Source organism: Ammospiza nelsoni, chromosome Z, assembly GCF_027579445.1.
Source record: "Ammospiza nelsoni isolate bAmmNel1 chromosome Z, bAmmNel1.pri, whole genome shotgun sequence".
Classification (NCBI taxonomy): domain Eukaryota; kingdom Metazoa; phylum Chordata; class Aves; order Passeriformes; family Passerellidae; genus Ammospiza; species Ammospiza nelsoni.
In genome coordinates this window covers 80,770,156-80,791,915 of record NC_080669.1, presented here as the reverse complement: position 1 = coordinate 80,791,915, position 21,760 = coordinate 80,770,156, and the positions used below count along the sequence as shown (strand labels likewise).

Sequence of the window (21,760 nt, the reverse complement as noted above, 5' to 3'; positions counted from 1 at the left end):
ACGCGGAGGGTTGCGAGGCTTGCCGGGAATAGTAGTCCTCTGAGAGCCGGCGGCCGCCGTGGGCCGACCAGGGCACCGCCCGGAAGAACTATTACTCCCAGCGTACCCTGCGGCTACGGGGCAGTAGAAAGGCCAGAAAGGCATTGTTCTCTGTCAGGCTGGGTAGAGACAGGAGGGTCCCGCGGAGGATGGAGGAAAAACTCCCCACTGGCATCAAGCCCTACCTGGACAAGCTCACCTTGGGCGTCACAAGGATCTTGGGTGAGTGGCGTTGAGCTACAGCCCACGGGCCGGGGGGAGGCCGGGGGCAGGCCGTGGGCGGGGGAGCCACCCGTTTGTGACAGCCCCTCCTGTGAATTGCTCAGCTGAGCAGCCTATGCACACACACAGACACATCCTTGTTTCTGAAAGCAACGGCAGGAATCCCGAATCTCTCGACTTTAGGAGTTTCATAAACACCAGAGAAGGAGAAGGTGGTGTTTTATGAAAAATCGTGGAATCATTGAATGTTAAAAGGGGGGAAGAGACCTCAAAGATCATCCAGTCCCAGCCCTGATGCCATGGGCAGGTTACTCAAGGCCTTATCCAGCCTGGCCTTGAACACTGCCAGGGCTGGACATGCCCAGCTTCTCTGGGCAAACCTGCCAGTGTCTCACCACCATCAAAGTGAAAATCTCTGTAATACCCAACCCAAATTTCCCCCCTTTCTGTTTGTATCCATCACTCCTTGTCCTCTCACTTAAAGTTCATAATGACTAGTCCCTGTCCAGCTTCCCTGTAGGCCCTCTCCAGATATTGCAATGTTCCTATGAGGTCTCCACACAACCTTCCTATGTAAATCGTGCCTAAATTTGGTCCTCTGTGGTAAGGTAGGGTCAGCGGAGAGTGTGCCCCATGAAGGGGAGTTTGGTATGGTTCATCAGTGTTCTGGTCAAAGGCCGATTTGTCAATCTGCTTGGGATCAGATCCCCATAAATAGTTGCCCTGCAGTTCATTCCCACATTGAAACTTGTTCCACAAAATGCCCTGATTGTCATTTCCAGGTTTTGCTCAGATATTGAGCCTTCTTGCATCCCCTCAGCTCCCTCTGAAGTTCAGCAGGATGCAAGGCATCCAAAGGAGGTATTCTCAGACAAAACTTTACTCATATCAGTGGAATCACAAGGATTTGTGCAAGTATTTGTGTGTGCAAAGGATTTCAGCATTAGACCTTTCATACATCAGCAGCACAGAGCACAGGACTGTCTTATTTCTAAGGCTGAAAAGCCATACATCTATCTCAAACTATGTGTACAACAAGATTGCAAATTGCAGTCCTGGAATTTCTTCCTGGGAATCTTAGAGCCAAAAGTGAGCTCTGTTATTATCCCACCCCAAAGAGGCATTGAGTTTCACCTGATAACCTCAGTGTATCTATAGTTGCACATGGGTTTGGATAGCTGCTCAGACAGATGAGATTAAAAGATCAGGGTTAAATTCTTTCTCTGAGCTTCAGTGAGGACAGGATTTCACCCTCAATCTCTGATCAGTGTTGTCATACTTACTTATTATTAGACTTCTTGAGGGAGGTGGTGGGTGGATTTTTTTCCTGTTTGTTTGTTTTGTTAGTTGTGAGGTCAGGATAACGTTATCTCTGCTCTGTGAGTGAAACTGATGATGATCATCATGGCAAAAGCTTCTTTGAAGTAGCTATTTAAAAAATTACTAGCCCTGCCCACGTTTTCACCACCCTCAGGTGTGTGAGAGCTGTGAGATGTGAGCTGTGTCCGAATGTTGTGTTGCCATATAAATGGTTTTGGGTAGGTGTTATGTCTACACCAGCAGGACATGGCAATGTAGGTATGGCTCTGAAAGTCCTGCAATGTCCCTTTCACATGGAAGGTGTTTCCTGGTTTGTGTTTTTTTCTTTTTCTCTCTGTGTTGCTGACAACTTGTACTATGCAATACAGCAATGTCCATCTCAGTGATGTTTTACTCCTTTTCTCTGTCTCTCCACACCTTCTGGGAATTTGGCACATTTTTTCCAGTGAAGTAGTCCAAGGCATTTCAACTGTGCCACCAAATTAATTAAAATTGCTTAGCTAATTGAAAAACATAACCAGTCTGTTCAGTACTTGTTTCTTTCAAATAACAAAGGGTATCTCGTTCAGAGTGACGCCTCACTCTGCATTTATTACTACTAGAAACTATCTTACTGTAAATCTTTCGGAAAGTCTCATGAAGTCACTTGATATTTTTTGCCTAAGGTAAAGTACAATCAGGCATTGTTTTGTTGGTTTGGGTTTTTTTTAACTTTAGTCTCTGTGGAAGTCCCTACAAGAAGGGATTTTTCTCATAAGCACTGTGGAAGCTATACCTTGAGGGGAAAAAAGGGAGAGATCTTTCCCATTGCCAATGCTCATTTTGGTGAAGTTCTGTGAGTAATAGAAAATTCCAGAAAGATTATTATTCATAACTAAGTAAGAATGGAAGATGTTAGCTCTTCTGGAATGCCCAAGATGGAGCCATACTTCGCTGTTAGCGCTCTGTATTAGATAAGAATGTAACTATTGAAAAATTTAAAATTAGCCTCAGAGTTTAGCCAGCTTACAGGCAGTATTAGCAATACTGTAAAGACTGACAATCCTGTGATTTCCTGCTTCAGCTTTGTGTCACACCATTACATTGACTGTTTCTGATTAATACTGCAAAGTGGTTTTGGGAGCTTCCAGACGAAATGTCCTAAAAATAGGGCAGAGTTTACTATGATCTTCATTCAGATTAATTTATAGGGTGTAGTCTGAAGAAGTTAAGCTTTTTCATGTATCTAGGTGACACTAAAGTGGCTTCTTCATTTCTTCCATCTGGAAGGAAAAAACAACTCATTGCAAAATTTACCCAAATGTTCAGTGGTGCTCCTGTCCATACCTACATGCATCTGTTAAACATGGTCTTCAGTTTACCCACAGTATATTTTTAATATAATGTTTGGGCTTTTAAGTTGGAATTTCTCTTTCTTTTGATGTTGGATTTGGTTCAGACTTCTTTAGAAGTTGCATTCTCTCATTTCTAGACTTCTTCTTTGACTGATACGATATTTAATCTTCTGTCATCCCAGCCAAGATGTTGTACATGATGAATTAAACATCCCTGCTGTTTTCTTTGATCACAGAAATAACAATTACTCTCTTATTATAATCTCTTCCACTTGTCATAAGGTTTGCATAGCTTAGATGGAAAAGGCTGGTTAGGTAATTGATTCCACTCTCTTGTTCAGACAGCTTATATTTGAGCAAGGAACAGATCACCGCACCTTGGACCCACCTACAAGAAGTGAAACTTTGTGAAACCTCAGAGTCTTCTGTATGTTGGAGGACCCCTTTGGCCAGACAAATTTACCTGTGTGACCGACTATGAAATTTTTTTAATGTCTTTAATTTGGAGTTTATTTATCTGATTCCATGTTTTTTCTTTTCAATTATCTGACAATGTAACAATCAGTATTTCCAACTGAAGTGGAGGCTTCCTGAAACTGAGCGCCACTGTTCCACCAACAGAACAGGCAAGAACAATGCTATTGATAGAATTAAAAGCCTGTCATTGAAGATAAAAAACAAACCAAAGCTCTCTAGTGCCTGCTTTTCCTGTCTGGTGCACTGTGTATGTTTTACCAAAAAGCAATTGTAATGTGTGTGACTGCTTTAGGGGCCAATACTTTCACAGCAGAGCCAGTCTTGAAAGCCTTGCATAGTTATCACTTCTATTCCATGGCCCTGTCTGCTGGGCTTGCAGTTCCCACAACAATTTAGTAGTCTTTCTGGACTTGATCCAAAGAGAATTATGTCAGTGGGAATTATTTCAGTTGGCTGTGGATGACATAAAACATTATAAAATAGTAATTGTAAAGGAGTCTATTCTGCCATCACACACCTGCAAGCACCATGTGGCTTAGTATCTTACATTTATATAGCATTCTTTCCCATAAAATATTCAAAAGATTTCTATAGATTGATAGGAGTTCAGTGCTTGTAACAAATTTTCATGTGTCCAGCTGAGGTTCCAGAGGACTGATGTTTGCTCATGCAGATCCCTTCAGCATGATCAGGTTCTGTGTCTGTCCAAACGCACTGAAACCAGAGCTGAAATGAGCCTGCCCTTGTGGAACAGGGTTGTTAGCAGTTCACAGCAGCACTGCACTACATCTTGTGCCCAGGTGATAATATCCTACTCAACAGAAACCACAGGGCATGCTTGCAAATAAAGATTCATCCCCCTGGAGGAGTTTTCCTCAAAACCCATCACTGATTTTTTTTTTCCATTTTTCCATGAAAACCTCTGCAAAAGATCACACCTTGAAGACAAATTGGATGTGATTACATCATAGAATCATAGAATGGTTTGAGTTGGAAGGGTCCTTAAAGATCATCTTGTTCTAAACCCTCCCACCCTGGGCAGGAATGCCACCCACTTAATTGTTGTATGTGTAGACATACAATGACATGTACATATATATATGTATTAAAAAAATTGAAGGATAACATTTTCTTCAGCATTAGACATCCTCATGCCAAGACATGCAAAGTACAATTACAGACGAAAGAAAGTGACTGCTCAGTCACCAGCACAGTGCTTGCAATCATTAATGCCTTTTCCCTGGCTGTCGCTCAGATTAGTTTGCAAAATTGTCTGTCTCACAGTGTTGCTGTCACCCATGCCAGCTGCAAACGTGCTCCTCTTTTCCTTTCAGAGACTTCCCCAGGAGTTGCTGAAGTGACTTTTGTGGAAAAGGAGCCAGCTGAACGCCACACAATCGTCTCTTGGGAGCAAGTGAGTATTTTCCTGGTAAAACTGCAGTGAGGTCAGTTTGAATGTGCAACAGCCCATGGAGAATGTCAAGTGCAATGGCAACTTTGTGTTTATGAGACAGCTTGTTACCAAGTTTGATGTATAGTGCAGCCTAAGCAGGTGTTGCTGGGTTTTTCTTAATCAGGTATCACTGTTTTAGGCTGTCACATGTACCTGATTTGTTAGAGAAACATCACCACTGTGGGTACATTCAGCATGACAGCTCTAAAAAGAAACCACATAACTGTAGTAGGCAGCTACAGTGGTGACTCAGTGGGGAGCAAACAGTTTTCTGACTCAGGTCCGAAAACATTTTCCAACTCCCTTTCAAACAAAATGAAGCAGTTCTTTATGATCCATGTCCATTAAAGGTAAGGCCTCAAGCTGGCAAATAACACTGAGCTACCCAGTTTGTTCCAGTTATCTTTTTCTATTTTTAGTCTCAGCCATTCGCTTCAGTTTCTCATATCCCTTTCTTTCACATCTTTGGCTGCCCAACCCAATCTCTTGCCTAGGGCATGTCGTGTTGCCTGTTGTAGAAGACTCTGAAGGACACGTGCTACCTTCATTCTGCATTATCTGACCTTACTGCATCGGTCTGTGTGATCAGAGGGCTCCTGAAAACTGTTGTGTGACTCAGGGCATTTTCATTCCCCTTTTGGAATATACATTTCTTCATAAATCCCATGGCCATGGTTGAATAACTGCTTGGTAGGTGTTGTTTGTTTAGGGATGGGACAGTAGAAGCACTGTGGCCCTTGGAAAGGGACATGGCAGAGAATGGAGTTGAGTGAATCATCCTCCCTCTGCTCTAACCCTGGCTGTGGCCTAAAGCAGCTGCTCCCAGACACTGCTCTTACCACTGCATAAAATACCTTCCCCTTTGACACCGAGCCATTTACTGCTTTTCCTGAACAGTGAGGAAAAGTCTTGCACTGGTTTTGGCAATGCCTTATTCCAATTAGTGACATTTATCAAGAATATATATAATACATATATATATATATTCCAGGTCAGAATATATGTAGTGTAAAACTGTGTATTACTTACTGAAACTTGTCCAGAAGTCAGCAACTGTGGTCAGGGAGAAATGTCCTGTTTTTCAGGTTTGTGTAAGCCGATCCCTGGTTTCCTCTAGCTGTTGTTCAGGTATTGGGTTACCTGAGCTGGAAAGTTTGAGGCACCATGACTCCAAGCCAGATCAGGTCTGGGAACACGGAGTAATATTTGCTCATTCTTCTGTTGAGTGGAGAGGACTGCTTCTCCTGGACATGGTGCTCATTCCTCTCATTTTCAAGTGCTGCTTCTCCTCTAAACTAAAATGGGTTTATTTCACAAATGAGCTATTCTTGTAAAGCCAAACAAATGCTGTAGCCGAAGCACTTCGTTCAAGAGAAGCCAAAACAAATTTCAGTTCCCACCCTCCCCCCTTGCCCAGCAATGGACTAAGTCAATTGTGGATGTAAATGTTGAAAATTAAATGAGTACAGTTGTGTTGGACTTCTAATAGTGAAGGACTTCGCTGTCTGTTTCTTCAGTTTTGGTTCCCTTTGAGTTGACTTTTTTTTTTAATTAAAAAAAAATAAAGCTCCCTTCTCAAATTAAAAGGTAACTGGATTTTTTTTTCCTTTTTTTTTCCCTCGAGCTCTGAGGATGAAGTGTAAATCTAACCCAGTCTACACAGTTGCAGGACAAAATGTCCTGCCATGATGATTAGGTGGAATGCACTCAACAATTCACAAAGATGTTCCAGGATGAGCTTGTTCCTCATTTTTCCTGAAACTTACCTTTCTTGAATTTGAATACGTTTGTTTTTATCGGATTTACGGCCACTAGGTGGCAATACTCATACACATAATCATTTTTCCATGGCTGAGATTTTTAACAATATTTCGCCAGAGTATATTTTTAACTTCCCTCTACATATTTCGTTATGAAATTATGAAACTATTTTTCTGTGATTTAGGAAAAACTGGTGAAACTGTTCCCAAAACTACATTATTTTTCCCCCAACAACTTCTCTATTAAGACTTATATTGTGGGGCATTCCACAGACTCACCAAATAAAAGGTTTATTCTTTAGATTATTGTTTAATGGAATAAATTTTTCCAGTCCCATTTCAGTTTTGCAAGGAAAGATTGCTTTACTTAGAAAAAAATCCAGGTGTTCAGAAGTTCTTAAAAGAAAATCAATCTTTTAAAAATTATTAATTAACATATTATTTTATTCATGCTGGGTATATATGCATTTTTTTTCTTTCCACCAGCTGTGTTTTCTAAATTGTGCTGTGCCATGTTTGTGCTACTACGTAACTGGATACTGCTGTGTTTTAAAATCTCACCGTGTTGAGATTAAAATAATCTTTAAAATCTTAAGCTTGTTGAATGTCCCTTAGCTGCCATGGAGCTTTGCAAGGGGACCTGAGCTTCATGACAGCACTTAGTGCAGTAATGCTGTAGGAGAGAAGAAGACATTTTTCCCAATGCAGAAAGAGCTGCTAATTGTTACATGTCAGGAAATAGCTCCTGAAGAATTTATTGGAAATCATCACACACACAAAAATACCTAAGGTGTATGATTGCCGAGTGTATTTACATGGGTAAAACAAGAAGTAAAAGAGGGAGTAGAGACAGTTACCTGGTCACCAGAAAACCAGTGGTAATAACTATATAATCCTAAGAAATCTTTCCCACTCCTAAAATTAGGCTGGCAATGGCTCTACTCCAGTCCACATGCAATTTCTAGAAATGGGTGTTACACTGAAATACTGCTAGGAGGCACACTGGTGCAGTGTCCAAATGAGTCACTTACATCCTTGTTTTGGTTTTCAAAAAATAGGAAATTGCATTTTTGTTAGAGGGACACAGGTACCTGAGACCATTTTCCCTTGTTCTTCTCACTTATTACTTGGGAGAAAAACCTGACCCACACCTGGCTTTCAGGTACTTTCAGTATCTCTGAGGTGGTAGAAAGTGAAAAGATCTCCCTCAGCCTCCTCTTCTCCAGTCTGAGCACCCCCAGCTGCCTCAGCCACTCCTCTCAGGCCTGTGCTCCAGACCCTTCCCCAGCTCTGTTTCCTTCTCTGGACACACTCCAGCCCCCTCAGTGTCCTTCTTGCTGTGAGCAAGCAAAGCTGAGCACAGATTCCAGGCGTGGCCTCAGCCGTGCCCCAGCACAGGGGATGGGCCCTGCCCTGCTCCTGCTGCCCCTCCATGGCTGACGCAGGCCCGGGGCCTTTGGCTTCCTTGGCCCCCTGGGCACCCCCAGCTCGTGTCCAGCCCCTGGAAACCAGCACCCCCAGGGCCTTTCCCACTCAACAGCTTCCCAGCCACGCTGTCCCAGCTGGAGCTGCAGGGGCTGCTGTGACCCAGGGACAGGAGCCAGCACTTGGCCTGGTTGAACCTCACACAACTGGCCTGGCCCATGGATCCAGCCTGTGCAGATCCCTCTGCAGAGCCCCCCTGCCCTCCAGCAGATCAGCACTCACACCCAGCTGGGCCTTGTCTCTAACTGACTAAAGGGGCTCTTGATTCCCTCACTCAGATCATCAGTAAAGATAAAAAACAGTACAGTACAGAGCCCTGGGGGACACCACTAGTGACCAGCTGCCTGCTGCAAGTAATTCCATTCACCAGCACTCTCTGGTCCAGGCCAGCAGCCAGTTTTAAATCAGAGAACAGAGCATCTAAGCCACAAGCAGCTGGTACCTCCAGGAGAATTCTGTGGGATTCAGTGTCAAAGACTTTTCTAAAGCCCAGGAAGTCAACATCCCTGGACTTTCCCTCATCCACTAAGAGGGTCACTGTGTTATAAAAGAAGATTGGGTTGGGCAGTAATGCCTCTCACACACCCATGCTGGCTGGGCCTGATCTCCTGGATCTCCTGTAGGTGCCATGTGATGGGCACTCAAGATCTCCATGGCTTCCCCAGTACTGAATTCAGGCTGACAGACCTGTAGTTTCCTGGTTCCTCATTTGAACCCTTACACACAATCCAGGAACCTCCTGAGCTGCTCCCTCTCTACTGCATAGTGTTTCCAACACACATGTGGAATGTCATCCCCCTTGCTTCTACAGCATCTTTTTGAGTCTAAGTATGCACGCAGGGTGTGCACCTTCAACAGTCCTTCTTGGCATCCCTCATGTCCACCCTCAATATTAGCCAAGCCTCCCATCCCTGATCCCCATGAGCCTGGGATCTACCCACCTTGAGCTTGCCTTGTGGCTGTGACTGTGGGAGAGATGGGAAGTGGATCCAGCAGGGCCAGTGCATGAGGTAAGCTATGTTTCTTCAAGCTGCATGGTGGGGAACAGGCTGGAGGACTTTTGGGAAGTAAGTAGTGTTTCTTACATGGTGTTCCCCCTCTTTAAGTTAAGCTTTATAACATATTGAAAAACTGGCTGCACAATATCCCCAAGAGGACTTGAAATCCTGTTCTCTGCAGCAGGGGATCAAGTCTCCTGCAGCCCCAGAAAATCAAGGTGATGTCCTGGGAGCTCCCCAGGTCAGATTTATTAAAGGTGCATGAACATTTCAATATGTTACATAAATTAACATCAACATTCACTGACAGCTAGGACAAACCAACCATAAAACTGCAGGACATTAAGGAGAGAGAAGGGTGGCTGCTGATGTGGTCTAATTCTTGGAAGCCCTGAGAAGTGACATGAATGCCTTCCTTCTCTCCTCAAAAGTTGGGTAAAACTTATTCATGCTTTTAGAGAAGTCTCTCTAGAGCTATATGTTTTGATTGCTTTCTGTTTCTTTAGTATAGGTGCTTGAGAGACATTCTTTCAACAGCGTTTCAAGTGAATTGCCGTATGTCAGGGTTCTTAGCTTTGGATCCATTTCTAATCAGGTCCTCGCCACAAAAATCAGATTCTCGTATTTTTCTCTGTACTAAATAGACTGTGCTTTCTTGGGAGACTATTTTGAGATAATCCAAAGAACAAAGAAAAGGAATAGACCTCTCACACCATATTAAGCACTTGGGATATTTTGTTTTATGAACTGATGAGGGTAACCAGATAACTGGAATGAAAACAGCTGCTTGCCAGGGCTGTGGTTAAGCCAAGTCTGACATGTTATTTAGAAACAATGTATTTTGTGGGGCTGGAGAACACAACCCTGACAACTACCAGTTGAGTGAGAAGAACATAGAATTTTATAAGCCATTTTTAGTATATAGTGTCTTGTTTCTCTGACTTCTGTCAGATTACTGTTCTGATGTCATATGGTCATGTGACTAAGCACAATGTGACAGATCCATAAATACTTTCCATCAGATGAGAGAAATGGATGCTAATGAAGTTTTCTATTTACAGGCCTTTTTCTGTAGACCCCAGACCTGCTCTGGTACTGCATTTTCTACCCGAATATTTTGCACCAGTGTGGGTTAGAGAATCCTGAAATAAAGTCAGACAGTGGCCATCTGGAGGAACAGTCACATGTTGATCTTTTTCAAAAGGAGGATTCAGAGCATAAAACCTATTCAGATTTGATTTTTCTCTTGTCTTAGCTATGTTTGCTAAATTGGGCTGTGCCTGAGTTGTAGCAGGATTTATGTGGATACTGCAGTGGAAGTTTTTAAACCTTGGATTTTGTCATCCTAGTGGATCTGGTTCTCCTGCTTGGAGAAGAACACCCACTGAAGCCAGGAGACCGATTCACATATGTGTTTTTAGTGCTGCCATGAATTAGTTTGAATCGGGGGATTCAACTTTTGTTAACTTTTGTTAACTTTTGTACTCTGCTGAGGCTTTGTAGCTGGTCTGTCAGACTTTCTTTCTTCATAGTTTTAGCCATAGTCACTGTGCTTACAGGTACAGCTTGAAACTGGAAGTGATGAAAGCACAGCATGAAATTATAAATATTTAAGACTGAAGAGAACCACAGAAGAAGGTGTGTTTGTGAAAAGCATTTGAAGAACTTCAGATATGGCCATGTGGTTTATTAATCACCTTAAACTTACTACCAGGTCCTCAGCCATCAGCAGACTCTTGACGTAGGATGTTAAATTCTTTTAAAAACAGCCTCTGCAGTGTCAGGTTATCTGTGGACCCTGAAGATTTTCTCTATCTGGATTAAGAGGGCTCTGAGCTAGTGACCAGGCTGTTTGATGAAGCAAGTGAAGTGACCTGCCCTATTGCAAGCTGCAAAGCCATTAGTGTCTGGGACTCTTCAGTAGCAGGCAATCAACATTAATGGATGTGCTTTAAAAGTAAATTAACAAGCACAAGGCTGTGGGCAGATTAGGTGCTCCTACATAGTGTGTACACCCCAGTTTAGGAGACAGAAACTGTGATAACCCAAAGAAAGTGTCAGTGAATAAGGCTTTAACAGGCAGAAAGGCTGTTCTGGTCCTAGGGGAGGGAGGACATGTGAACAGGATGAGACCAGCACCTTCCCTTGCTCATCCAGCAGCTGATGACTAGAGGCCAGCATTGCAGCTGGATTCACAGCTGGCAGGTTGCTCTTGCTGAATAGGTACATCTCTCTTCTCTTGAAATGTTAAAAAATTCATGCCCCAAGTGAAGCAGAGGTATTTGAACTGGATGTGCATCTTCCTTTTCCTTAGCTACTGGTTATAGAATATTCTGTCTTTATTTAATGAAACTTTTCCACAAGGAGAGTGGTGCAGCCCTTGGGCAAATCAGCATACACAGATTGTGGAACCTCGATCACGGGACACTCTCGTGAGTTTTGAGGTCTGATATTTTGGGAGCCCTGAATGTGACTATTTTAAATTTGAACTCACTGGAGTCAATCTGGTTTTTTCTCTGAAAGTTACAAACAGACCAGCAAGTAACTCTTTCAGTCATGCTTCTTGTTTGTGTTATTAAAAATGGCAGGTTTCCATTCTGTTTGATTTTTTGTACTTGACACTTCAGCAAGAGCAGAGGGTCACTGGTCTGCAGCCAGTCCTGTCCCCAGGAGGAGGGTTAGCAAATGCCTATGGTTCTTTGGCCTTCTTTTTGTTCCGAGGGTTAAGCCTTTATCCTTCCATCCTTGTATTTGCAGCTCAGCTGAAGAGTCTAAGTTAAGAATGACTCCTTCCACAACCAGCACAGGTATAGGAGTTGTTTTCTGGTTCCTAGAAACTCAAACTCACTGGGATTGCTTCTTTCACTGGTGGCTCAAAAGGAAGCAGGCTTAGGAGCCACAGCCATTCCCTGAAGTTTGGAGGGATGAAGCCAGACCAGCAGATTTCTGAGTCTGGCTTTGCATGTGCCTGCACACATACTTTTTGTTAAGTGAAATGTCAGATCTACTTGAGTATGTGCAGCTTTTGAGTCTATGCTTCTTACACCTACTTGGAGCTGAAATCCCCCAGAAGAGGAGAGTCGCTGTGCTAATATTGTACGTGCTTTAGTGGAATAGGTAAGTTTAGTCTGATTTCACTTAAAGCAAAACCCTATTATTTTAAGCCGTATATATGAAAAAGCTAATTGTTCTGATTTATGTGAGTTTGGAGTGGCTGCTAATCTCAAAAGGTAACACGATGTCTCAGTTTGGGAACAATGCTGTAATAATTTTGTGGTGACTAACTGCTCATTGTGAAATTTTCCCAAGCTACCTTTGTTAAGACTAGCAGAGTTCCAAGAAATACGCAGTTTTTTCCTCGAGGCTTTAAAATGAGATATTTGAATTGATTTGAGTCACCTTGGAGTTAAGCAGGGAACTTCGTGGCAAATATTTCTGTACCAATTTTCAATTGTTCTTAGGGTTTGGCGCATGTTCTGCATTTTCCCATTACACTTTGATTGTTATTTGCAGAAAAACTCCTGTGTATTACCTGAGGATTTAAAGAACTTCTATCTGATGACCGATGGCTTCGAGATGACCTGGAGTGTGAAGACTGATGGTGAGTCCCTGTGTCCCCCTCCACTGACAAGCTCAATTCATTGCAGCCAGTCCTCCTTCTGCAGAACCTCTTTAATTTCCAACTTAGTTCATGCACAATCAATACACATCTCTCAGGAAAAAATCTATTGCTTGTATATTCTGGCATCCCACAAAAGAGGTGCAGACACTCTTTCTTTCTGGCAAGAAACTAATTATTCATGACATAAATTCTGTTCTGTAATATACTGGCCATCTGTTGACACTCAGATTTAGATGTGTCATTTAAACCTCATACCTAACTCCCTCTGTAGTTCATATAGAGAGAAACAATTGTAGCTCATTATCCCATCATAAATCAGTAGGAAGAGTCACCCTCTGATAATGCTTCTTTCTCATTAAAATGTGTATGTACATGTTGGAGCCTGATTCTGCTTTCCACCAGCTGAAGTCCAAGCTTCATTTTCCATCCTCGTTCAGCAAGAATCAGGTAGTTTGTTCACTCTGCAGCTGTTTTCCTGGCTCTCATTGCCTTCGGGCAGGGTTCTCCAGTTGGGCCATGGACACTGCTCACTTCTGGAGATGGGTGTCAAATGCAGGGTCTTCCTCAGGAAGTGAAATGGCATTTCAGAGACAGTTCACATCAGTGCTTTAGCACCTGCATGACTCTCGTCATGTTTCCAGGGGGACTAATGACCTCTGTGGAGTCTTGTTTTCAGGGCTCACAAGTGCATGGAGACCAAGGCTGCTGGTACAACTGTCTTGTTTTCAGGGCTCACAAGTGTACAGAGACCAAGGCTGCTGTTCTCTGTCTTGTTTGAGCAAACATCCAGCAGTGCCTTCTGAGACCCATCATACTGGCACATGGCTGAACAGGGTACTTGCTGCCTTGATGTCTGCTAACAGTGTGGGTCCTCAGAAACACAGACAAGTGACAGGTCCTGTAGGATTCTTTGAAGAGCACCCACATTTAATGCACTAATAAAAGGCACTGTGGAAGTAGGAACCATGAGGATGCACCCTAAACAGATACATGGAGTGGAAGAGGACAAGCTGGCCAGTAAGCTGTGAATTTGTGGGTTGGTTTCTGATAGGAAGGGCAGTAGGAGGGAAAAGAGCTTTGAGGAAGAGGCTGTAGCTGAAATCCTGTAGCCAGGATTTTTAGTTTTTCACAGCTCTGAGCTAACAGCTGCAGCACAGTCCTTGCCAGCAGTGTAATTCCCATACCTTTATAGCTCTGAGATGGTGTTGCATCACATGTAAGTGGGAGTCTGTGTTTGAAAAAGCCTCATTTTTGCTCTTGTATAACCATTCTTCACCCCACAGAGGTTGATGTCTGGAGGAAGATAAATGCCTGCCATGCCTTCCTGACACTGGACGTGATTAATGCTTGGTTTCGTTGCAGATACCCCGATGCCCTTGGGCTCCATGGTGATTAACAGCATCTCAAAGCTGTGCCGGCTTGGTGGTTCCTCTATGTACACTCTGCCTAGCGCTCCAACTCTTGCTGACCTGGAAGATGACACAGATGAGGAAGGTAAGGCACAGTTAACAGGCTGGAAAACCTGCTCTATCTCATCCCTTTTGTTCTATTAATGTTAGAATATAGCACAAGATATGTGGACCAAACACTTTTCCACCAGGTTGCTCAGAGCTCCATCCAGCATAGCCTTAAGCACTTCCAGGGTTGGAGCATCCACAATTTCTCTGGGCAGCCTATGCCAGCACTTCATCACCCTCACACAAAAGAATTTTTCCAGTATCAAATGTAAATCTGCCTTCTGTCAGTGTGAAGCCACTCCCCCTTATTCTGTCACTACATATTCTTGTAAAAAGTCCCTCTGCATCTTTTTTGTGGGCTCCCTTCCACGTACTAGAAAGCCACAATTAGATCACCCTGAAGCCTTCTCTTTTCCATGCTGAATAAATCCAATTCTCTCAGCACCTCAGCTATCCCCCATGGCAGGGAAATTGGAACAAGATGGTCTTTAGTGTCCCTTCCATTCTACAATAAATCTACATCACTCCAGGTAGATGGGGATTGCTTGGTCTAGCAACCTGGTCTAGAGAAGGGTGTGCCTGTCCCTGTCAGGGCAGTTGGAGCAAGATCATCTTCCAGGTCCATTTCCAACCCAAACCATTCTGTGATTCTCTAATTCTCTGTCTCCTGGGCTGGATCTATTACATATCTTATTAGTTCCCTACTGCCTTGGCAGGTACATCTGTGTGCTGTGAATGTCATGGGGATTAGTGTTACCTGCATCCTCTTTTAACAGGCCTTTTCCCTGTTTAAACTTTCACCTGAGCCTTGCTCCAGTGATTCAGCTTCCAAAATCTTTGTGTGCTTAAGGTGTTAAATGAACAAAAGATAACAGGTTTTGTTTTGGTAGTGAAGACAGCTGGAATTGGAGAAGTAACTGGTATGCACATATAACTATGAGGCTACCCTGCCTAGAAATGCTGGGAATGCTGCTATTTGGAAAGAATAAAAAAGAAAAAGAAAGCCCACTCATTTTGTCAGAGCTCTCACATCCACCTGGAAAAAACAAGAGGATAAGAACACAGCCAGGTGTCACACCAATTTTTTTAAGGAGTGCTATTTGATTTCAGTCTTGTCTCTTATAGACAAGACCTCTGTAAGCTCTTCCAGCTCCTAAATGTGGCTGAAAGTAGTTTTGATATTCAGTTTGGCTGCAGTCCTGATCTTCTAGAAATGCTCAGTGATGGTTAAGGGTCTCAAGTTGAATAAGAGTCAGATGTGATTGTGGAGAAGGATGCTGATGTCACTCTGGAATGTATGGAGAAATAAATATCTCTGCAATTTCATTGAAGTCTTGTCCCAAGACTCCCTGTCCTCCTTAGAAAAAAAATAAATCAGGACAAAAAAAGGAATCATTTATGCAACAGAAATAATGGGCTTCAGTTGTAGCAAGGAAGATTCAGGATCCATGAGGAAAACTTCTAAGTGATAAATGATGGATTTGGATTGAGTACCTAGAGATTGTGCCTGTGCCTTCTCTAACACTGGAGAACTTTAAGAACAGATTAGACAAACCTCAGGGGTGACATCTGTAAACCTTGACTCACTTAATGCCAGGGAGGAAATAGAAGTCAGCTTATCTGTTTTCAGCCATCTAATTTTGACTCTGTGGTTTGTTTTCCTAACAAAGATGAAAATTTTTCTCACTTTTTCAGGTTTTTTTGCTTGGTTTTCTTTTAAACATGGGGAACTTAATAATTTCCAAGAAGTATAAATGTAATTGTTTGATTCAGTTCTTCATCAGCTGATTTATTAATGTATAAGACAGATAGGCTTTTTGCAACTGAGTCACAGTCAGTTTTCCAAACATGTTTCATACATTCTTTTCCTTTGTTTCAGGTAATGGAGACAAGCCAGAGAAGCCACACTTTGATTCTCGTAGTCTTATCTTTGAATTAGACCCGTGCAATGGGAATGGGAAAGTCTGTCTTGTTTATAAGCATGCTGAACCAGGTAAGACTGAAAAAAGAAAAGTTAGCTGTCTCTTGTTGTGGATTGTATCTGAAGGTCACATGTGGAGAGTTATCTTGTATTTCTGGTCTTCTTTGCTATTTGTAAGTGAAATTTTTACTGGGATGTCCTGTCTCCACTGAAGTCAGGAGCTAAATCTTAACTAAATCTAACATTTTCACTCCTTTTAGTGTTGGAGTCTGAGTTATGATTTCTGCGTGCATAGAAACAGGGAAGTATTCACATGTGACCTACAGACAATTGAGTTGAAATAACACAAAGCTCCAGTAATCCAGTTACTTGAATGTCTTGGAACAAAGCCATTACATTTTGATGAGAAAGGGTATAACTCTACTTAGAAATAAAGTGTAGATGATAAAAAAAGCTGCGACAGAATTAGACTGGGTCTTCCACCTTGTGCACAGATGCTGGGTCTTGAGGTACTAACTAGGCCAAAATGTCATAGGAAGGGTTAATGGGAAGGTGAAAAACGGGAGCTGAGCTGTTTTTTTTGACAGATACAGAGATAGCTGTTATCAGTAAGAGAGTAGTGAAACACCTAAGGCACTTGTAAAATAGTTGTCATCTGACACAGTCACTAGATGTATGTCTGTTTACTGTGTAGGATTGGGCAATTGCAATATACAGGTTCTTAAGAAAAATCCTGAGTTGTTATCTTGTACTTTTCATTGTGTGTGACTACAACTGCCATGGCAAGAAGTTCTTGTCCTCTTGCCCTTCCCCATGTTAGTGATTTCAGCACATACAGTTGATAACCGGGCAAAGGAAGGGAGCATTGGTTGCAGGTGTCAGTGTCAACAGAGGGGCAGTCTGTTTAAATGACAGTGTTAAGCATCTCAATCTCCCAACAAAAATCCTTCTTTTTATGCTACAAAGGATGTCACCACCAGAGAAATATTTGATCGCTGTGGAAAGATTTTGCAAAATGTGTTTTTGTTGGCAGCCCATACTACTGTGACTTCCAGACTCTGGACTCTATTCAGTAGTCCAGATCACTGACAATTGAGCTAGTTGCTTTTTACTTTGTGGGGCAGATAAATGTTTGCCATAATTGTACTTTGAACATATACTACAAAGTTGCTGATGTCCAAGAATGTTCCATGTAGCATGTCACTCCCAGGTTGTGAAGGAACACATTCATGGTCCAAGCATTGCATTCATTGTCCAGCACACAGCTAGTCAAATACCCCATGCAGTGGGTGAACACTGGGTATGACAAAAAGATTATAGTAAATAGGGCTAAATAGTAAATAGTCATCACATCAAGCTGATAGCTGGTCACTGGTGGGGTTCTGATAATGTCCATCTTGGGCTCTTCAGTGCCTTCATGAATAGCTTGGACACAGGACTGGAAGGAGTGCTTAGTTTGTCCATTATATTAAATTTGGAGGAGTTGATGTCTCCCTCAAAGGCCTTTCAAAGTGACCTCAGCAAATTAGAGAGATATGCAACCACCAACTGTATGAAGTTTAACAAAGCCATGTTTTGGATTCTGCACCTGGGCTGGAGCAAGCCTGGAGGTACATGAAACAGCCCTACTGATGAGTGTGTTGTGTCTCCCACCTGACAATGGCCCAGGGGTTAAACTTAATACGGCAAAGCAACGGTGTAATTTGTGCTTGTTTTATTCTAGTGGTCTCCCCAGACACAGAGATCTGGTTCCTGGACAGAGCTCTGTATTGGCATTTCCTCACCAAAACCTTCACAGCCTACTACCGCCTGCTCATCACGCACCTGGGTCTCCCACAGTGGCAGTATGCCTTCACCAGCTATGGGGTCAGCCCCCAGGCCAAGGTAGGACAGCAGAGTCCAGCCTGTCAGTAACTCTGCATAAGTATAGACTGGAAAAACATCTTCCCACCTTTTGGCAAACTGTCTGTCAGCTCAGGGGGGCCTCCCTGCTGAGCCATGGAAGGGACCACAAGTTTTTTCCCAGTAACATGTTAACAATGATTTGTTTCACAGTAGTTTGAATTCACTACTATAGTGTTAACCCTGCTTTTCTCTCAGAAGCTGAGCCTTGATAAAAATTATGACCAAAAAATGGCAATTTCAAGTCCTAGAGGTAGTTACAGAAGACCTCTACATAAACCCTTGTGAGCATTCCAGTCATTTATTATTATTAAAATTACTATTCTGCCATGCCAAAATTCTGCTATTAGAGGCTTCTGCTGTGTTTGACTGGGCCTTCAGCCCTATCCTTCCTCCTGTGAGAGATCAGGGGTTGGAGCTGATGATTCTACTGAACACAGCTCATAAGCCAGCACAGTGTCTGTGCACCTTGGCAAGGTCTGCTGGGACTGGAGTGTCCTGCACTTCAGCCAGACACAGCAGCTGTCTTACCAGCATGAGATTCCCTGGTCCTGTGTGCACATCAGAATTACTAAAATCACTCCTGACTTCCCATCAAACAGTGGCTGTAGAATTTGGTTCTTCTCATTCCTGATGCCTTCCCTGTTATACTGCACTGGACTTTATCAGTCAAGGCTGTGGCACTGTGCTCTGCCTTTCTGTAACTTTCCTGCTATAAATATTTTATTATGTTCAGTATCTTTCCAAACCTTAAGAGGAACCATTTGTATATTCCCTAATCATTTGCAGCCCCTCTTGGTTAAAATCCTCCTAGTTTGTTAACCATTATCATTTTAAAAGCTTGAAAGGGGGTATATTAAAGCTGTTTTCCACTAAGCAGTACATTAATAGATGATTATCTATATTTTTGTATTGAACTTCTGTATGTCCTGCTCAACACTTTGCTGATGGTTTCACTGTGATTTGTAATACCTTAACTACTATAGTTTTATTTCTGACCTTGTTAATGGAAAAAATAGAAAATCAGAAACAGAAACAATAAGACAAACAAACACAAAATTCTTTGTGTAAGGAGTTTAAAAACTTCATTATTTTATGTGTGAATAGAGGGAGGAATGTTACATTTTGAGAAGTTCAACTAGTTTGTTTTCAGTTTATAAGCACATATAAATTCCAAAGGTTTTTTAATCCTTTCTGCTTATCGGAATCTAAATAAATGTCATTTAGTCTCATACCCTCCTTTTGCTTTTCCTCCTGTTTCCTCCTGATTCCTCCTGAATCCTCCAGGATTCACTCTTCATAAGAGTTACACTGCAGGAAAGGTGGTGTTAGGATTGTGTCTGGTTCTCCTCTTCCCTATCTGGTATGCTGTTCCAGGACTGGGGCTGTAGTCAAGCCTTGTGTATCCTTATCACAAGCACTCTTCCAAGTCCTGTAAACTGCAAACTGATAAGTGGCATAGGATTAAGATCAAGTCTTGGGGAAGATGGGGAGCAAGGTGGAATTGTCTAACTGCAGTTTGAATTTAACCTGTTCCTTCCCCACCATCCTGCCTTTCAGCAATGGTTTAACATGTATAAACCCATAACCATCAACACAGCACTCCTGTCTGAAGAGGCAGATTCCTTTGTGAACAAGCTGGACCCCAATAAGGTATTTAAAAGCAAGAACAAAACTCCAGTGCTCAAGAAAAAACAGCCTCCACAGCCACCAGGCTCCCAAAAGAGTCACACAAGCATGACCTCTGCCAAGACATCCTCACTAGCAGGGAATTCTTCAAGGAAGTGAGCCTGCTGGATCTGACCCTGGACAACATTTGCAATAAGCTTTGATGTTTGCTGCTGCAGAGTCTCTGTGGTTCAGACCAAGTTCCTCGTGCATGAATAGATGTGCCCATGGAAAACACGTTGCAGCGCTTGCATGAAATATAGCTGCAATGTGGATGTAGTTCCTGGAGGCTCCTAAAAAAAATTGATAGATCAATTTTATTCCCTTCTGCTACTTGCAGCATGTACTTTTCAGAGGGCATGAAGGAACCTTTGATGTCACTGATCCAAAGGGAAGCATTTGTTCCTGTACAACTGCAGCAGTGAAATGAAAGCAAATATAATTCACTGTAACTTTAACCAGACCCATGCTGAAGTAGAGAGTGTGAAGATGTTTCTTCCATGTCCTTTGAAAGAAAACTATCCTGACCTTGCATGCTGTGGGAGCAGGCTGGAACCCACTGAACAGAGAATTATCTTTCACTCCACATAGAATCAAACTCTGCACTACCCTGTGCTTCATCCAACTTCTGCTCTGAGATTCATGGTACAATGGGACTTGAGACTTCCATGTCTCTGCATTAGCCACTTGCTCTGCAGCCCAGACCACTTTTTGGCCTTCAAGCTCGTCCTAGATTGGAAGGCAATATGTGTATTCTATTTGCCATGTGTGAGAGGTGTGGCAGTTGTCTTCTGTTAATTGGGCAGTTTTCTTTATCTCTTCCACAAACCACTCCTCCTTCCTGGGAGATATCCGCTGTTAACGGGCCATTGTTGAGTGTCACTGCATGGCTGATAAAAATTACAGCATCCCATTGTGAGCTGCTTCACCCAGGGAGAGGAGCTAAGCATTCCTACCTGGATATAATCTGAGATTTTGGGGCACCAGAACAGCGTTTCCACTGTATTCCCAGAGGAGCAGGTGCCTTTTCCACTGGATCTGCAGAGGAAGACCAGGCCCATCTACACCACCACTGTATCTTCAGAGGAAGACTACACCTTTCTACAGGATCACTGCTCCAACAAAACCACACCTGCCACTCCAGGACTGCAGCCACCATTCCAATTGGACTGCTGCCAACACCCTGACCAACAGGGTGTCAGGTGATATTCTTACTCTGTCAGTGTTGTTTTGTATTACTGCATTGTTTATTTTATTTTTATTTTCTTCCGTAATAAAGAACTGTTACTCCTGCTCCCATATCTTTGCCTGAGAGCCCCCCTTAATTTCAAATTTATAACAATTCAGAGGCAGGGGGTTTACAGTTTACTGTTCAGGAGAGGCTCCTGCCTTCCTTAGCAGACACCTGTCTTTTCAAACCAAGACAGTGCTGTATCTTTTCAGATGGTGACATGATTTGCAATAATCCTGAAGCGAGAAGCTGCAAAATCCTTTGTTGCCTCCCTTTGTGGGAATTGCTGAGCACAGAGTCAATGGTGTTGAGTCCCATCAGCCAGGAGGACCTCTTGGTTTGTCACACATTCATTTTCAAAGCTGACCATTGAAACAGACATTTTTCAGTTGGGCAGGATCTCACCAGGGGCTGCTGAGATCCTACAGCCTTAGAAGCTCCAATGCTGTTTTCTATACTGTAATTTTTCATGTTAGAACTGCACTGTAACCCATTCACTGCTGGTTTTCAGTTACCCCTCTTTGTTTCCATTACTTTTCTATGCTATTCTGTCTTCCAAATACACTGGAATCATGGTAGCACCCAATACATTTTGTGCCTGAATATGGAAATCAAAATCACTGTCTTCAAGTAAGCATTGACTATTTAAACAGCATCATCTCTAATTTTTGAAAAACCACCACATAATTACACAAGACAAATCTACCTCACAGGGATGTTGTGAGGCTTTCATGGGTATTTGTATGGGATGAAGCCATGCTGTAAGTGCTTAATAGTATTTCAATAAATATTTGAATATTTTCCTCCAAGGTGATTGGGTATTTGAAGATGCTTTGGGGAGCACATGGAGACGTGGGATGCAAATGCAAGA

The 21,760-nt window shown here is 42.7% G+C and overlaps 1 protein-coding gene across 1 annotated transcript; it reads left to right on the top strand.

Moving 5' to 3' along the window:
- The first annotated feature begins 61 nt into the window (after positions 1 to 61).
- TPGS2 (tubulin polyglutamylase complex subunit 2) lies at positions 62 to 21,652 on the top strand. The gene is made up of 7 exons (XM_059492311.1): positions 62 to 261; positions 4,727 to 4,806; positions 12,602 to 12,689; positions 14,073 to 14,204; positions 16,047 to 16,160; positions 17,812 to 17,972; positions 19,551 to 21,652. Exons 1-7 carry the CDS (start codon positions 189 to 191, stop codon positions 19,776 to 19,778), a joined length of 876 nt encoding a protein of 291 aa, XP_059348294.1. The 5' UTR covers positions 62 to 188; the 3' UTR covers positions 19,779 to 21,652.
- The last annotated feature ends 108 nt before the right edge of the window (positions 21,653 to 21,760 follow it).

Bases quoted from the DNA above. Each gene is read 5' to 3' on its own strand.
- TPGS2 (XM_059492311.1), top strand. From the start codon at position 189: ATGGAGGAAAAACTCCCCACTGGCATCAAGCCCTACCTGGACAAGCTC. The intron at 4,807-12,601 runs GTGAGTATTTTC...TGTTATTTGCAG, and splicing joins CAATCGTCTCTTGGGAGCAA to AAAAACTCCTGTGTATTACC. The intron at 16,161-17,811 runs GTAAGACTGAAA...GTTTTATTCTAG, and splicing joins TTATAAGCATGCTGAACCAG to TGGTCTCCCCAGACACAGAG.